The 18,788-nt window shown below is 38.4% G+C and overlaps 1 protein-coding gene across 10 annotated transcripts in view; it reads right to left on the bottom strand.

Moving 5' to 3' along the window:
• The window catches only part of ZRANB3 (zinc finger RANBP2-type containing 3), a 43,406-nt gene extending 24,874 nt beyond the window's left edge, over positions 1-18,532 (bottom strand). For 2 of the 10 annotated variants that reach the window (XM_065841232.2, XM_071810765.1), the window contains exons 1-3: positions 17,925-18,038; positions 13,871-13,934; positions 11,821-11,979 (exon numbers count right to left, since the gene is read on the bottom strand). In XM_065841232.2, coding sequence (XP_065697304.1) covers positions 11,821-11,972 — 152 coding nt within the window. In that variant the 5' untranslated portion in view covers positions 11,973-11,979; positions 13,871-13,934; positions 17,925-18,038. The other 8 variants (XM_065841235.2, XM_065841234.2, XM_065841233.2 and 5 more) reach the window with 8 other exon arrangements.
• Between the last annotated feature and the right edge of the window lie 256 nt (positions 18,533-18,788).

Genomic DNA, 18,788 nt, shown 5'->3' with positions numbered 1-18,788 from the left:
CCAGGGAACTTAAATGTTCCCAGCCCATGCAAGTTGCTTCATCGAATCTTTGAGACTGGATAAAGGACAAAGGAAATTATTTGATGGACATCCAGTTAGGTCATTAAATGGGTGTTGCGACATCTTTCCAAATGTGCACCCTCAGCTATTTTACAAACTCAGCTCTTGGTTATTTCACAAACTTTTACCTCCGCTACTTTATAGACTTCTCCAAGCTGGAAAACAAAAACACAAAACAAACACAAAACAAACAAAAACCCCTCAAAATCTAACCAACGAGCCTATCCAATTCAAAAGCATTACCTAAATAATTCCAAGAACTTTTTTCTACCTCTAGTAAATAGTATATAAAACACGTAGATTAAATTGATACATACTAATAAATTCAGAGGAAAGCACTAGTCCAAGCAAAAACTGTGAAGATAAGAAAGCTGAGGAGAAAACCCACTCCCTTTAAGTCTTACAGCAAGGTGATGATTTGCAGTTCCCTTTTCTCCTACAGCAACCCTGGGCTGCATGAGGATACAGATTTACTAAGTATCTCCTGATCAGAATCAATGCTGGGAATTCCAAGGCAATATCTCACCCAAAGTGTGAATTTCTGAAGCTTTGTAAGGATTGTCAGAGTTCAACAGCAATACCTGCTTGGGCTGCACGTAACTAACCAGCAATTAGATGATTTCTCCAGCTACTAAGTAATCTAGGAAGTTTTTCAAGCATTGTATAATTTTCTGTATTGTCACAAAAAGCAAACTGGAATAATAACTCCCACCAGTTGCCATCACGGTACCATACGAAGGGCACGACTTCATCAAACCACTGACTGAGAAATGAAGCAGTGGGTGCTGCTGGTTGAACTAAGTGACAGCAATAGACCAACAGCTCTGTGCAGTGCATCGCTTTGCTTGAGGATTTATTAACGTTTACTGACAGGGAAAAAAGCACCAAGTCTCAGGAATTATGAAATGTTACAAGCTCTAGAAGGGAACAAACTTTACAGGCCACTCCGCTGGATTTCCCCCTGGCTCAAGTATCCTTCTGCCTTGTGCTTTTCACTTGTTATCCCCAGCAGCTTTCAGCTGGGGAAACAAACTGGTCTTGATGGGTTGCTCTGGATGAAGTCTTCTTCAGAGTCTGTTCCTAGCCACCGCAAATTCTAAGGAAGCTGAAACTACTCCTATGCCATATAACTAGATACATGCTCACTGTACCATGTAACTCAATGTTCCTTCCATGAAACATGGAAAAGATCTTCCAGGTCTTTATGACTATAATAAAATTTAACACACCAAGATAAAAATGCTCTGTATTTTGATACTGAAAACCTTTTGAAGTAATACAGATCTGCTTTTATAGTGCTAGGTGCTCTGAAGTTAGTGTACCTACCCAAAACCACAGCAAAAGTCTTTTCTGCACAAACCTCAGCCACTTTATACTGATGATTAATGCTTGTTGTGGCACCATCCACTTAGAGCTGCCATTGTGTCTAACGCCATGCATCTTGTCATGGGGAAAAATGGACATTTCTGAGGTCAAAATAGAAATCTCAGAAGAAAATGTTCACTCGCACTTTTCAGACATGATGTGTGAGATAAATGTCTGGCATTCAGAGAAAGAGGGCACACTGCTGTTTGCTCCCTCCATCTGACAATATCAATCTCAAGGTTAACCATTTTCATCAATATCTTTCAACTAACACACACACAAAAAATTCAAAATGTTTCTTATATAACTTTTTCTAAGTAACAAACTATCTCTTTGCAATAGCTTTGTAACCACCCAACCCCCCCAGTCATCAGTGATGGAGTGATGAAAACAAAGGAAAAAATAACAAAACAAACCTCCCCAACTCTGCACAGATTTACAAAATAAAAAAGGCAGGAAGAGAATTATTTTTAGTGGCAACTCATGATTGTGGGGCCTAAATACCTGTGATTTGCAGCTGGGCAAAGACATTTCTTTGCAAACAACTAATATACAATTCTAATTTTAAAATAATGACAGTTTTTGCTTACTTCAAGAACTGATTTATTTTTTTCCATTTACTCAGAATACTCATTGTTAATTGTTTAAACTGAAGTTTACAAAACAAGGCTTTCTTTTTGCAGATTCTTTCAAAGGCCATCTGCTTTCAGGACATTAATTGTGTTTTTAAAAACCAGTTTGAAGCCTGAAATCAATCAGAGTGCACAGCAACTTAGTGTTGCAGAGTCCTTTAAACTCTTTACACAAATGCAAAAAATGAGAAAGACTATAGCAACTAGATATAGAGTAGAGGTATCTCGAGAGTAAACCAAAGACCTTCAACAATATAGTATATTTAATATAAGGATATCAGAGCAAATATACAAATATAGCAATAACTGAGAGTCTATTGCATCCAAGTAGCATCTGGTAGTAAGCAAATGTGGTAAAGAGGACAGGAATATAAGTATTCCTTGTCAACCGGTGCTGACAAATACAGTATTTCTCAACATACCAACTTATATTTTGGTAAAATTGCATAAATAATTAAGTGTTAATTATGTCAGTTCAGACACACAGAAATTAAAGTGAGACTACGTAAGATTGCATTACACTGTTCTTTGGTATATGTGAACTATTTGGACCCTCTTTTTTTTTCAGGATAACAAGCTAAAATGAAAAAATTCAGAGTGATTTACAAATTGCTCTGACAATTAGAAGCTGGATAGCAATTAAAATAAAAGGTCTTAAAAATATGTCAACCAGAGTAACAGATGTTTTTTCCATAAAATGAGATTTTTTTTCATTAGAGTGAACTGTAGCCACTCTAACTTCATTTACTTCAGGATCTGCCAAAGAATAAAAAGTTGTTCTGCTTTTCTTTTTGCACCTTTTACATTTTCAGACTGTGCTCATAGAATGCTGCTATAGGGTATCTTCTGTTTTCATGTGTATTAACTTCCACCTAATATGTCTGAAATAAAACTTCTTACATAGCAGCGAGAAAGGTCCTCGCTTTTAAGTATTTATAGAGGCTCAACATTTTGTTGCTGGTAAATAAATGGAAGTACAAAGTAACAGCCATCATTTTATCCATAACGTAACCACTCCTAAAAGATAATAATGGTAAAGATATCAACACCATTTCATCTCCTATGTTTCTGCAGTACCAATACAAATAGGGATTCCACAGAAATGCCCACATGCTTAAAAGTTACATATCTGTGGTGATATTTTGCTATTTACTTAAGCATTCATTCTCTTTTGCCACCCAATAATGAAATAGCTTTGTCATAAGTAGTTTCAATCTGCTTCCTTTACTTGCAACCCATACATTTAGTCACTTAAACACTTGACACAGATTTATATGAATCAGGTGCACAAAATAGTTTTTTAAAGCTCCAGTTAGAGTATGTGAACGTGTTAAGTCCTCTGTTATGATGCAGACAGTAACATGAATCACTGCTTTGATCCACACTGTTCATACTCCAATTCCTGAAGTACTACAGTTTTAAAATTGCTGATTTATGCCAATTAATTAACATTATTGACACTTACACGCGATAGGAGTTTTGACATGACACACAGGATGAGATTGTGATACAATTTGAAGTTGATAAAACTAACAAGTGGAAATTGAGAATATTAAAATTATTTTATGACTTAATGTATTTTTGAGCATTCATCCTCTGTAGCTTTCACAGTTTTAGAATAAGAACCTTAAAGATGTCTGCTTAATGTAGTTACAAAATATGACAAGTCCAACATTTTTTCATTAGACTTAAGACAATGAAAATAGCTTATATTACTGAGAGGGAAACCATAAAGTGTTCCCCATTTATAATCACAAAAATTAGATTTGAAATGTAAAGAACTTCCCCATCATTATAGCCCTGATCACACAGAATTTATAAGATGTCTAATAGATACATTAAGCTGTTAAAAAGCAACGCTTTACATTTTGCTTTACATAACCTTAAAAATATGCAGCCTCTATTTAAAAATAACTTCAGTATGTTCTATATTTTTGCAGTCAGACAAGCTGCCAACATGCACATAAAGGTTCCATGCTGTCAAAGCAGAAGAAACAGATCTTCAGCTACACTGAAGGGACAAATATGTATTTTTGTTTCACATATTTTGACTGCAAGAAGACAGACTTCTTGTTCTCTGAAGTTCAATTAGTCATTTCCTCTCAACTGGTAGTTACCCAATCTGAGCTTCATCATTCATACCCCATCTGTTCCTATGACACCTTAATAATAGCTCTATCCAAGAATATAAATCAGAGCTATGATACGCAGTTTCATATCCTGTTATAAGCTCAGCCCACATGGTCAAAAGTTTCAGAGAAGCAGGGAAAAAAATCATTTAAAGTGTCTCCGTTACACTTACTCCCAACAGCAAAGTCCAACTGTGCAAAAAGCACCACAGTCAATGGCAAGTTCTTTCACATTCTTTCCCATTTCATTTTTAAATGTTTTCCTTCTTCACAGTGAATCCTGTAGGTAGCATTTGAGTCCATTTATCAAGGAAATGTTTTTTTTTCCCTAACAGAAAACATCAGAATCTCATTGGGATGCAGCATATTCTGCTACAATTTTCCTACTCTTCATAATCTCTTTGCAGTCGTAGGGGTAGCAATGGGCTTCAGACACTGTGGTATCTCTCATAGATAGAAGGGAACCACAGGACTGAAGTCCATTGGGATTTAACAACCCTTTCAATTTCAACATGTATTGGCTTTAAAATAAAACTACATTTTCCATTAAAATGCAAACACAAAGAGCAAAACTGGAAGCTTTGTGTGAGAACATATCCTGGTAAATGAATACGCATGCAGAGAAGAGAGCAAGAAGTCTACTGTGCTGGCTCACCTCAGGTGTACATAGGTCCAAAACCTTAGTGTTGATCCCTACACAAATGCAAGCACCTGAGGTCACGCACAACACCCATTGCTGTGTTTGAAGTTTTCTTCTAGATAGAAAGAACCACATAATTTATGGGACCACACAAAGCTGGATGAATCAGAAGGCCAGAAGCAGATAGTAATGAGTTAGGATGCGTTATTGGAACAGTCTTGTAGAGGTATCAAGCACCAAGTAAAAGTGTATGTACAGAGTCTTACCACAGTAAACCTTGGCAAGAAACTAGAAGTTAGAAAACAAAAAAAAAAAAAAGAAAAAGAAAAAAAGGAACTAATAAAGAAAGCCAAAAGCTAGCCCTGTGGAAGCTCTGGTCAGGAAGGATCTGCCTCTGAAAGGACAGAAAGCATAACTTTCCAAACCTCAAAGCACACAGAAAGAGCTCCTGGTATCACTGATGTCAAGATTGGAACCAACCTTGCAAAGCGAAAGGAGAAGTAGATCTTTAAAATCTTACGTAGATGAGTTGATTGGAGAAGCAGAAGGAAACTGAGGCTAAGCTCATGCAGCATACGTGACATAGCCATGTGAAAACAGTCTGCATCAGAAAGAGGTTAATACTAAAACAGATTCATAAAAATGAGTTTCAGAGAAGGAAAAAATGTTTAAATGAAAATAATGTATATTTCTGTGTGTCTGGGTTACATTCAGGTCACCTCTTTTAAAATGTTAGCAATATTAACCAAGCAAACAATATAGAGTTTCTTATATTAATTATGACTAATTCAGCAAAGTATCTTTGCAAAGATGAAGAATTTCATTTTGAACTTCAGTCTTGCAAGAAGACCAATTAATAACACACAGGCATATATCTAAAGTCTATATAACCAAGAATCTGACAAAGTCATACAGTCAGTGCTAGAGGTTTCTTGTAACTACAGAAATACTTTGAATACTTTGCAGTAATATTTTGTCTAAACTAAACAGTTCTGCTTCCTTACACAAAGCTAAAGGGCTACAGCAATCCAATACACCTACTCCTTGCTTGTGGGGATAATTTAACTTATGTATTAATTTTCAACAGCTATTTATGCAGAAAAAATAGTTAGAACCACAGGTAACTTTTTCAGAACTCCTTCACTTAAATGCATTTTCAAATACAAATACTCAAAGCAGCAGCACTTCATTTCTTAAAACACTGAAAAATTTTGTTACTACTCAAATAAATTAAAGTTGGTTTTGTTAATGCACCCTTTGGAACATGTTGTACAGAGGAAGCTCGCATCTCTTTTTCACTAGTGTGGGTGTCCTGATATTCTTGGGATTCTCACCTACTCATGTGAGTCAGTTTTATATAACGCTACAACATATAATTTACCTCCTACTCGCAAGCCAACACTTTAGCACTAACATCTTAACCAAGGGTTATTTAAGGAATCTGAACTTAGTACATTTTTATATAAAACTGCGCAAGCACATTTGTGTGTCAGTAATCACAGCGTGCTGTCCTAAAACTAGAACAAAGAGAGCTGACTTCCTTGCAAAAAATAATCAAGGTTGTTTCACCAAAAATAGAGCCCCAGAAAATTTAAGCTAGCTTATACCCTTGCTCTTGAACTACATTAAGTATTAAAAAAAACACAACAAAAAAACAAACAACCCTAAATAATAAAGGAACAACCCTAAATCTAATGTAAAATGCATTAAATTGCCACATCTGCAGTGTCAATTATTCTCCAAAGGAGTGTAAAGGAGAATAGTTGTGCTGTCTTGTGCTTTTCTCCAACACTCCTCAACATGTACCTGAAAAAAAACATCTAAAATGCTTTACTAAGATCTGAAAGCTACAAGAACACATTTACCAACATATTGTAGTAGCTTTCACAAAAATGTGTGGAATAACACATACCAAGTGGTCAAGTTGAAGGTTAAGCCCAGATACTTCAATAGGTTTTTAGAATATATTAATTGAACTGTTAATTGATAAAAATTCTAGTCAAGAACACACCTAATAGTGATAATGAAAACGCTTTACCTACTCAGTTGCTGACTTCAGAGACAAATTGATTCACCAGCTGACTTAATGCAAGAAAAATTTACTTCAGTTAACTGGAACAGTTGGAAGAACATCAACTAATTTCAGCTACTGACAATCTAGGCTACAAACCTTAACCTCAGTATTAATTGGCATGTCTGAAATACCTGGGATGAACAGTAGCTCTTCCTTAGAATGCCGTCTAATGGCTTTTAATGAAATGTAGTTACTCATGGTTACTTTCTCAAGTGACCCTCTCCCTGCAGTGATCTGCACTGCAAGGGCTACAGAAGAACTAGTCTCTGCATGCCTTCCTCCTTTAAAGTTAGCTGAAACAGACAAGAAGGAAAAGAATTGCCTAGAAAAATGTCTCATCACTAGTCTCCCCATTTTCAGTAGTTCCCAGATTCAATATCTTTTCCCTCTAGTACCCCAAGGTCTCAAAAACAGTGTTTAGTTTTCTCTTACACTTGGTTCCTTCTCCATATCAATACTTCAAAATACTTTTGTACCTTCCAAATACTTCAAAAACAACCATCCATTCAACTGTTGACAGAATACCCCACTTGTTTTCTGCCATATATCTCTGAACTAAGCAATTCTGCAGATATGTATTGATTTATCTCCTCTACTCTAACTTGTCCCCTCTTCAATACAATACAAAGACATCTTAAAGCATTTGGATTTAAATTGTTTACCCAGCTACCTTTGGGGTAATTTTCTCTTCTGCCTATGTTCTCCTCCTCCTTCCAACTTCCATTAAGTCAGTCAGAATCTGACTCATACTTGTTTAAGACCTTACTTTTTCTCACTTGCATTAAAGCAGCTTGTCTCACATACTCAAGGCGGATTGCTTCCAATCTGCCCTCTCCCTGATGTTCATAGTTAAACACCAGATTTTTCATTTTGGATTCTCCCATGGCAAACTTTCATCACACACAGCTAACACTAAAATCATGGTTCTTCTCTTCCATTCTAACAAATTGTGCCCTGTATTTCTAATACTCTGTATTTTCTTCTCTCTTCTTGCTGCTAAAATTCCACATTTAAGATCAGCTGATTTTTCCGATTACTAACATGTCTTTTTTCTGTTTTGTTTTGTTTTGTTTTTTTTTTTTTACACTGCACACAATTCCTCTCCTGAATGACATTCTACATTCACTTATTGACAATGCATTTTTTGTTCCATTTGAATTGCTTCCCAGTTCCTCCAGCATCACTTCCAAACAAGCCTTCCTGGCCACGAAAGCTCTGCAGAATTTGGCTCAGTCTCTCATTCATAATTCCTGCATCTGAACCTCATTCTGTGAGCTAGCGTCTTCATTTAATCATCTCTCTCTCTCTCCTTTGGCACTTGTCAGATGTGAAATGTACTCAAAAACATTACAAACCAATGTCTTTAAAAAAAGGAAACTTTCTTTAAAAACACAGTACTCACAGAGCTACCACATATTTAATTGCTGAAAAGTATTAAATTAACTGTTTGATCTTCTACATATTCATTAAACAGCCACTCCATTCTTTTTCCCTAAGGATTACTGGGAGACTGAATACAATCCTTATCAGTACAATCAAGTCATTAGTCCACATATTTCTGCATCTTAGATAATTTGCCCAAACTTCTACCACTTTTTCCAGAGTATTGTGCTTTGACACTGTCAACTCTTCATCAGCACCTGACCATGGGCTGGTGACTTTCAGTACTGTTTTGGCCTTCATTCTCAAGTCAGCCTTTTCCTGCATACTTCACAGATTTTACACAGAAATTCCACTCTGTTGCTCAGAACAACTAAACCAAATAGGCAAGATGACATGTTTACTTTAAGGTTTTCAGCTTATGCCTCTTCACTTGCAAATAGGTTATCCTGAGCTCTCAAGACATGGGGATTTGTCCACATCTCCCCAAACTATGACTAATAACCAGCAAAGAGCAGAGAGAATTGCTCACCTCCATCTCCCAACAGCGTACCCACAACTGAGGTGAACAATCCTAAATATTTCCTGAGACCATTGCTAAGAGTTTACGTTCTGGAAGGGACAAGTTTGTTGCTTTCTATTTAAAAGATAGTTTAAAGCACATATAAATACATACATATTTTAAAAAGTAACTTGCACTTTTCCTGAAAGAGAAGCATACCAATAAAATAGTTTTCAAGAACAGAATTTGTGTGCACCAATCTTTTCTACTTATAACCTCAAACATTAACATGCAAAGGTCAAATCTTGTTTCTATCCCTAGGTACCTGTCCCCACGTGCACTTCTGCAGAATTATTTCTAGTAAGGAATAAACAACCATGCAGTTATGTACCTTTAAGGCATGTATGCGAACTAAAAGGTTATCTTAGCCTATGTCGAACTACACACTGTCTTGTTAGCTCTAGAATTATTATTGCCTAGAAAAGTGTTATGTAGTCTCAGTGTAGACAATACCTCTGCAGCACCTACTGAAAAACCCTTTGATTCATTTACTAATGAATCAAAAGCACAAATCACAACACCATACTTATTTTTTGCTCTGGGAAAAGACAAGGGAATTAATAGCTTCTTCCCAGCCCCTTCCATGCAAGAAACAAAAGCTTGTTCTAATAATAAATACTTTTTCACAGTGGGTGCTTGTCTAACCTAAGATAATATTAATTGAATCTCTTCAGTCAACAACAGAACACATTCTCTACACCAGTTCCCTGCCAGTGAAGCAAAGCATGGATTAAGTGATGACTGCAAAGGGAGTGCATAGCCTGAGGGAGAGAAGAAAGAAGAGCTGAGATGCACATACTACTTACTTCAAGTCCTATGTTTATGTATTTTTAAAACTAGAAAAGACACTTGTATGGAAATGTACCAGACTCTGCTAAAATATACCACTGGGAATACTGAAAGAAGGCTTAAATCATTATGGAGTACACAAAAGAGAAAGACTAGGGAGAGCCAAGGGGTGACAAACTAATAAGAAAACTCAGCTACAAGCAGCAGAGATTCTTATATTGTTTTAGGACAAAAAGAAAATCAGGTCTGCCTAAGCAAGGGATAAATTTAAAGAAATACTCCTCAGGAAAGTCTGGCTTAATACATTTTACTTTACACAGAGGCTGGCTGAGGAGTGTACACCAAATCCTCAACTTAACCCAGCTAACATACAAAATGTACTATGCCAAAGAATGAGATTTCCTGCAATGGTTATGAAAATACTTTCATAGGCATGCCACCTTAAAATCATTAGTGCCGTATTACTCAGTCTTTTGTTAGTGAAGGGTTTCAAGAAAAGAAAAGATAAAGGTCATTACCCTAAGTAAAATAACATAATTCTCTCCTTGCCAGAGGATCATCAGCCTAGGTATTCCAAACTTTTTTAGGTACTTATTGCAGACAATTGTTACTTCTCAAAAAAAAAAAGAAGAAATGTCTGATTAAAAATTATCTAGTCCTACAGTTAAGCTGTTTCCTGAGAAAAGTCTGTAATAGATAAAAAGCTGCAAAAGATTATGCTACTTTCAAATATATCCACTAGCCTACACTAATTAACATTAAAGAAACCATACACATCTAATGTCTTCTGTTATTTCACTCTTTGTATATAAAAATGCATCTCAAATACATACTTTATAAATCTCAGTTTCCCTTACTAGAATCAGATCAACTGAGATCTGGTAGCCAAGTGCTTGGGTTTTAATAAATTCAACAATAACGTAGACTTTGCTGTCTGTTTTAAGTCTCAGTGATCCATTAAAACCATATGCATTCATTCTCACAGTCACACTGTGTAGCTGGAACATACCTAATATGACCAGCAGAGAAATTAATGCAAATGCAGCATAAAGCTTTTGCAATCTCAGATTTGCATGTCAATGGCTGGGCTCATCTTTCTACTCTGGCAGCATAAAATAGATGGCTTGCTTCACTCCCTGAAGACAGCAATGTTACAATTGTTGAAGGTTTTTGGACAAATGAATAGAATTAAAGCAAAAAATTTCAGAGGAAATTTTACTTGATCAAAAGTTCCATGTAATTGCAGGAACTGATGATAAACTTTTCCTTTCCAATTTTACACCTTTAGAGATGCACATTTCTCCTGAAAAAAAGAAAAAAAAAAAAAAAAATCACAGAAGTCATCCATCAACCCCCTTAGACCTTACGCCTCTTGTTCTGAGCAAGAAGATGATCAGAAACTAACTTTGTCCTTCTTTAAAATGTAAGCTAAAATAATTTAATTTGTGCCAGACTTCTAAAATGTTGTTACTTTCCAAAAGAATAACATGGAGTAATTTCATGGGTTTAGGTTGTCATTGCCTAAATTTTCTAAAATTTCTAAATGTGGGAATAGGATTTCCCTTCCCTCTTCTTTGCCTCTGTAACTCAGTAACAGGCTCTTACTCAACAAAATATTTCCAGCCTCTGATGCGTAAACTATTTTTCTGACTTATCAGGTACTTAATTGCTGAATGCCTGCTCCATCAGTTGCTGCACTTGCTAACTGAGCACTTTGTAAGTCTTCTTCTGCTCTGCTGTTGCAGCTCAGTGAGCTCCAGAACACCCTGATTACATGCCAGAATTGTACCAAGTTTAAAATAGAATACCACACAGATGCATCAAGATCTGTTAGTCATTCTCTTAACAGCTCTACCATGCCATTAAGAACTAAAGAAGCAAATGTGAATTAACTTATTTTAAGAATTCTGTATTAACACGACAAAAAGGATGGTCCTACTGATACCAGCTTCCTCTTATATGAGGAGATCTTTGATACTACAACACTTTGTCACATAATGCATTATTAAACATTTCTTCATCCTCTGGGGGAAAGACAAAACAACCCTCATTTTAAACCAAGTTACCTTACAGTTTACAAAAGATTCCTGTAACATAACTCACCTATGGTTTTGCATAGCCTTTGTAAAAATTAATTTCCGTTTACCTAAAATAATTATACTTAGCATATGATACAATGAGAATTTTACCTGCCATTTCTCTGAAGTGCAAATATGATGCCTTTCTCCTGAAAAGGAAGCAGTTTCTTTCTCAGTCTTTCAGGTAGAAATGACAGCTTAGCATCATCATTTTCTGAATATGAAGCTTTAAGTGTAAGTGTTTCCTGGAATGTACTAGCCATGTTGAACCTAAGGGAAACAAAACAAAGGATGTTTTATTTAAAAGATAGGTCTACAATAATGTTACAGAATAAAGCTTCATGGAACAATAATAATCTCCCCGTCTTGAAATATTCAATACCTAGACAATTTTTCTCAAGTCTTTAGAATTCTCCCTAGAAAGTATAAAATACTGCAGATGATGGAAGAAGAGCCCACCACCTCCATATCAATAAAATAACTATTCCAGTATGAAGATGTCAGCATGTATCACTTCCTCAAGGCTATGAAATAGTTATTTAAGAAAATTCCCTATTAATGAATAAAAGTTAGTGGCCATGCAAACAGAACTTACTTATAGACATTGAAATGCAACTCTTTTAGTAAACATTTTCCAGAAAAGTTACAGGAATAAATGTTATTTAACCTTCTGATGATGGAACTAACAGTCCTCTAAAATTCTCAATCCTAGGAATCAAATCAGGAAAAAGGGGCAAAACACATCCAGTCTGGGGAAAAGAAAAAAAGAAAGAAAAAAAATAGGGGAAGGAGGGGGAAAGTAAGGAACTCTGTTCCCTTCAGAAAGAAACGATCTTAAACCACAGAATTAACCAGTGAAAATTCTCATACTGCTTCAGACTAAACATGTCACTTTTTTTTTTGTCCAAGGAAATAGGGTCAGAGAAGAAATACTAGCTTTTATTCTCTTGTAACTTTAACAGACTTTAGACAAACAAATGGTTAAAAAACCCAGTAGCAGTGTGCTAACTACACGAGAAAAGCAACAAATCTTTATAACAAAGCATTACCTAATTATTTTAGATTCATGACCTGCGTGAGGACCAGGATTACCTTAGCAAGTATAGGAACAAAGAACATCAGCCAAAATATGCTTCCTGTATTGTTAACAGTAGATACAGTGACAGTAGGTTTGACAGCAAAATTCTGAGCATGTTGCACTCAGATTTTTTTTTTTATACTGATTTATTTCTGAAGCAACTGAGAAGAAGTCAGAGATGATTTGATGGGATTAACCATTATATTCAGAAGAGGAAATGTGCTGAGCTAAATGGTCATTCACTTCAGGGACCTGCAGGACTAAGTAACCTGTTTTTTTTCACTGACTGGTTATATAGACAGAGTTGGGGACAATGCAAATGGTTAAAGAAATCAACATAATAAAGCATGATCATGCAAAACAGAGTTTGCAACAGTTTTCTTCTAACATCATGGATTAAAAGCAAGAAGGTAAACCAGACTGATTCAGATGAAATTTTATGTCACAGTTAAACAACAGCACCTCTGTATTCCCAAAGAATTCCATTCATGAAGTTTTTTATCTCCAAAACTTGATATACGCTCTTCCAGCTGAAGTCACATTCTCTTCACTGAAGATAATATAGCTATAACGGCACTACACACACGTATATATATGTCCCAAACTGATAGAGTCGGGGCTTTTGTTCTAGTGCAACTATGCAAACACCTTTTAACACTCCATATTCCACAGGTCTATGTCAGACTAAACCTGAGCAATCCTCACACCGGGGTGAGCTGGGGGATCCTCCAGGAAGTTTCCCCAGAGGGTGGGAAGCACCAGGTCCCCATGGACCCTTCTCCATGGTGCTGAGCCCGGAGGAGGTGGTGCAGGAGCCCCTGATCATGGTGCTGCCCGGGGTCCCCCTGTACCGCCGAGTCAGCCGGGGCCTGGCTTGTTGGACAGGTAATACTGTCGTAAAATCAGGGAAATCCAAAGGAAAAGGGAAGGAATAGAGGACTAGAGAGATCGGCAAAAATAAGCTATCGGGAATTTGCCACTGTTGGAGAAAAAACAAATCCAGCAGTCAGTACTGTTGATAAAAACGGCAGTAACAGGACAAAAAAAAATCCAAAACAAATACAAAATGGACCACTAACTCACCTTGCTCCCTTCCCCCTGCAAAGGACCTAATTGTTCTCAAAATCCACTGAAGTCTTGTAGAATCCTAGGAAAAAAGAAGAGGATTTTGGAGTATCCTGTCACTGTCTTCATCAATCAGACTAATGACATCCAGACAGACAGAAGATGAGTAAGCGCTTTTTTGGTTATATTATGAGTTATAGGTATACCTATCAAGATAAGCATCACAGATGTTCAGAGAACTGGAAAAAACAATGCTGCAGATCAACCCATGGTCAGGTTCCGTGAGATTATCATAGTGAAAGTATTGAACAGGGTAACACACTGGACAACTTCTGCACACACCCTCTTGGGCATCTACTACCACTTCTACAATGAAGTGGTGCATATCGTTCTGCTGGACAATAAGGTGGGAAAAAGTGAATTATGCAGGAGAAAAAAAGTGAATTTAAATTTAAAATATAAAGCAACATTCAAAGTTGAGGCATAAGGGTTGTATTTCGCACGGATTTTGGTCTATTCCATATTAAAATAATTAACTGGTAGAGAATCTATTTTAAGAAGCATATTCCTGAAGAGTTATCCTGTTTCTCACAGGTAAAGCCATAGAAATATTTTAGCACATGTATGAAAGCAATAGTCCTAGCTGTAATCATAGATGTTTGTGTGCACGTATATACACACATTTAAGGACTTCTGTATAAACATGGTTTTGACCCTGGGCTCAAAACCAAGTAACTCACGGGTCTGAACACCTGATGCTCCTCGCTGGATGAGTACAAGTGATTCACACAGCAACAAGAATTCCACAGCTGGACAGAGGCTGCTCTTGTGCTTTCAACAGCATGATCAAGGTACAGAAAGCTCAGTTCTCAAGGAAGTCTGGTACTATCAGCAGAAAACCAGAATCTTTTGTCCCTCAATTCATATCGGGCCATGCACTCAAGATGCTAACCTAACAAGAGACAAGCCCAGTGCTGCTAAACCTCCTCCTGACACAGACATCTAACTAAAGACTTCTAGAACATAACCTGTCCAAGGATAAAGAGGGACACCTTTTGAATATCAACAAAATAGCCAGTTGCAGAGAAAGGAAATCTGGATTTCTCTCGCAAACCAGATATTCTGTGTTGTCTAAGTGTGATTGCACTATTGACGGTGACTTTTTTTTGCCTCCCATTTTTGTAAGTAGAATCTCGTATCTCTAAAAAAAACTGTATTCTTCTACCCCAGGCCTCTGGATCATTTGACAGCAGATAAAAGTACTATGATCAGTATTAAGGCTCTTTGATACACGTTCATCAGTGAACTTTGTTTAACTGAAGGAAAGCCTCTGACTTGCCCTGCATATCCAAGAGGTGCATTCCACAGAAAAGTCGTAAGTCTCTGGTAAATACCCACTTCATCTCTCAGTTGAGCAAACAGAAATGTTTCAGCTCTAATTGTTGGGAAAGCAATCATAATGACTTCGATAGTTTTATCACAATATTTTCCTCAGAGCTTTTCTTTTTTCATTCAAAGTTGATTAAAGTACTTCAAGACTGCTGGCAAAAACAAACACTAAACATCTCTGTAGAGCACAAATTACACAAGTATGCTGCATGACTGGTGGACCCAACAAACCTGTTCATCACTCACTTTCGTGATTTACTCCTAAAGAAAATTTTGTAAACACACACTTTTTAATAATCATACAAAAAATCATACCCTGAAGATTCAAAGATTTATCTCCATCATGATTTCTGAATAAACAGCAGTGATTAAAAAAATCCATATTCAGTCTATATTCATATCTGCAGCACTATTTTATGCTATCCAAAGCTGTAAAAGGCACTATGGAAGGTATTCTGGCCCTATGAAAGATTTATTTTGGTTGTGTAGAAAACAAGTATGAACAGTGATGAAACAAGACGAGAGAAATAAATTAATTCCACCAAATTGCTTTTCATTGATTTCCTAAGGTGATAATTACACTGAGAATTTACGCCTTCCTTGTGTAAAATGACTTTGGCAGTGGTGGTCATTTATGTTTTGTTTTGAGACAGATCAATTATGTATACCACGATAGTAATGTCAACAAATAAAAATAGTCTTAAAAAAAAAAATAGTTCGTGTAGGAGAAGAACAATTTACAACTGCTGTTCTACCCATTGCAGATTTGGAAGCTCTAAGAAGAGATAGCAATTTTAGTGCATGTTTTCTCTAACTACAATTTTTCGTTTGGTTCTGTGTCCTTAATATGTTGTAAAACACATCCCATCAACCTTCCCACATCTCTAGATCACAAGCTCTGGAACTTCAGTTTTCTCAGACAAAGTACACCTAAAAGGTTTGGTGTGGAGACCTAACTTTTCACTCAGTTCATACAGCTATAGGAGTTTTATGAGTAAAAAAATAAAAGAACACACATACTGTATTTCCTCAAGTGTTTTACAGGGAATCAAAGATTAAATAGCTGTTACTAAACCCAGTAACTTTTCAACTAAATTTGCTTTAGTATCTCAGGACTAGCTAGCAGTAAATGATCACAGCTTTTAAAAGCAGGAATGGGGAAGACTCATGGAACTACAACGTGATTCATTTATAAGGCATAAAAATCAGTAAAAATGATGAAGTGCAGAACTTGGGAACATCATAATAAACATGTCTATTTGGTGGAGTCAATGAGTCTTTTGCGAAGTTGAGTCTTATCTTTCAAGTCTACTGAAGTTTTTTTTGAATGGGATCTACAACAATCCACCTATAAAAGGGCTGATGCAGCGCACTTTCCACTATTTTAAAAAATCAATTAAATAAAAATTTGTTTTAGAAATATATTTGTACAGTAATTATTTCCAGGAAAACTGTTAAGAAAGTCCCTCTATCTTTTAAGAAAACTGAGCTGTCATGTGAAAAAATTGTACTAAAACTTTTTTTTTTTTCAATAAAAGCATGTAGACTGATCAAACATGAGAGAAACAACATCAGCAATATTTCAAAGTAATCTGCTCCAACTTCTACTATGTTCAATGAACTCATAAATGATCTGGAAAAGTAAGTAACCACTGAGTGACAAAGACAGTGCAAATACTAGTAAAACAATTTAAAACAAACAACACACAACAAACTGGAACTGGTTCTGTTGCTGCTATACTGTATTTCACTATAGACACTTCTCCTTCCGAGGTATATATTGAGACTTAACTTGTTGAAGATATTACTCAAGGTGATGTTTCTTTATTGGAAGGCTGGGTGCAGGACCGACAAGTATTTCAATAAGGACCATTCGAGTTTTGTCAACACGAGCCGTTATCACCCTATAAGCCCATTATTTATTTTTACGGGCTACTAAGTATAGCCTTTTAAAGCAGCTTAATAGCAGATGCCTAAAACAAACAAGTATTTCCATCAAGCATTTGCTTCATAAAGTTTTCTCTTGATAGTAGTAACTGCTCCACAACTGTACGTTCAATAAAACTTAATAGTGAATTTAAGGCTCTAAGAAAATAACGCAACCTTGGCTGATTGATTCATCAACCATTTTTCCATCGGTGGAATGATAAAGAATTGACGAACTATCCAAATCATTAAAACACAGCATTTTAAAGAAAAGTTACAAGAAAAAGCAATCAGAACAAAGGACATCACAAAGCTCCGTAACATGCAACAGCTTTTCCACAGGCCAGTGTACTAGGGTTGAGTAAAACAGACACCTTAATACCTGCCTAGAGGCAAGGATTTTCTTGACACGCAATTCCTTGCACACAGCAGCGCCACGCAACAGCAGAACTGCCCGCGCACACGCTACGATCACCCAGCAGCAGCATCGGCGGCCAGGCCGAGCAGAATAGCGAGACCTTCTGACACAAGCACGGGCTGAGAAACAACAGGGGTCACCTGGAAGCTCGTCCCCCTACGGCAACCCCGCTGCCGCTCACTGCGCATCCCCTCAGCGCGGGGCCAGGCCGCGCTCCCGGCCCGGCCTCCACCCGTACCAGAGGGCCCCGCCGCCCCCGCCGCCCTCTCACAACTGCCGGGCACACGGCACAACCGCAGAGAACAGGCTGGAAGCGGCTGCTCCCGACAGGCCGCTCACACGTGAGAGCAGCTCAGCCGGGCCCCGCCGCGAGCCTCACAGCTCTGGCCGCCAAACCCCCGCACCTTCGCGGGCTCGGAGCTCAAACCGCCGCCGCCCGGAAGTGACGCACGACAGAGGGCGGCGGGGCGGGAAGCGCACTCGCGCGCGCGGCGCTTCCGGGCCCGGAGAGCGTTTTTTCTTTATGTTTTCTGCACCACCTTTCTCCTGCCCCGCTCCCCTATCTCACTTCCCCGGGTGCGAGTTAAACGGTCTGTTCCTGTTCGGCAGTGCCTCGTACCGGCCCTTGCTTCGCTCGGATGGTGCGCGGGGGAGTGAGGGAAGGCGGGGGGAGCTGCGAGGGGCGGAACGGAGGAAGGAGAGCGGTGCGGTTACCTCACGACAGAGGCCGCTCCGAGAGAGGCGGGCTGGCTGGGAGGAGAGGGTGGCAGGCGCAGGGATGGCGTTAAGGGCCGGGCTGAGCGGGGAGCCTGCAGGATGGGGCGCTTCAGGCGGTGCCACCGGCTCTAGAGGCTGAGGGATGGAGCCAGGCCGAGGTGCCCGGAGAGGACTACAGCTCCCACCCTGCCTTGCGCCGGCCCGGGGTGCGGGCGTCTGGTGCGCACTGCCGGGAGGGCTACTAGGGGGCACCCGGCGAGGCTGGGGTGATGCTGCGGTGATTCTGCTTGGGATGGACCGCATGCCAGCCGGCGGCGGGCCTGCTGGGGCGCGTTACGGTCAAGGGAGGGTTCCCGCTGCTTGGGGGAGGGGGGCCGAGGGGACACACGGGCTGTCATTAGTGGCGGGAACAGTCCATCTGCGGGCCGTCGCGCTGCCAGTGGTCGTCAGCTGCCCACAGGGGGCGGGCGCGGCAGTGCTGGTCTT

This window comes from Patagioenas fasciata, chromosome 7, assembly GCF_037038585.1.
Source record: "Patagioenas fasciata isolate bPatFas1 chromosome 7, bPatFas1.hap1, whole genome shotgun sequence".
Taxonomy (NCBI): domain Eukaryota; kingdom Metazoa; phylum Chordata; class Aves; order Columbiformes; family Columbidae; genus Patagioenas; species Patagioenas fasciata.
This window is presented reverse-complemented; position numbering and strand designations above follow the sequence as displayed.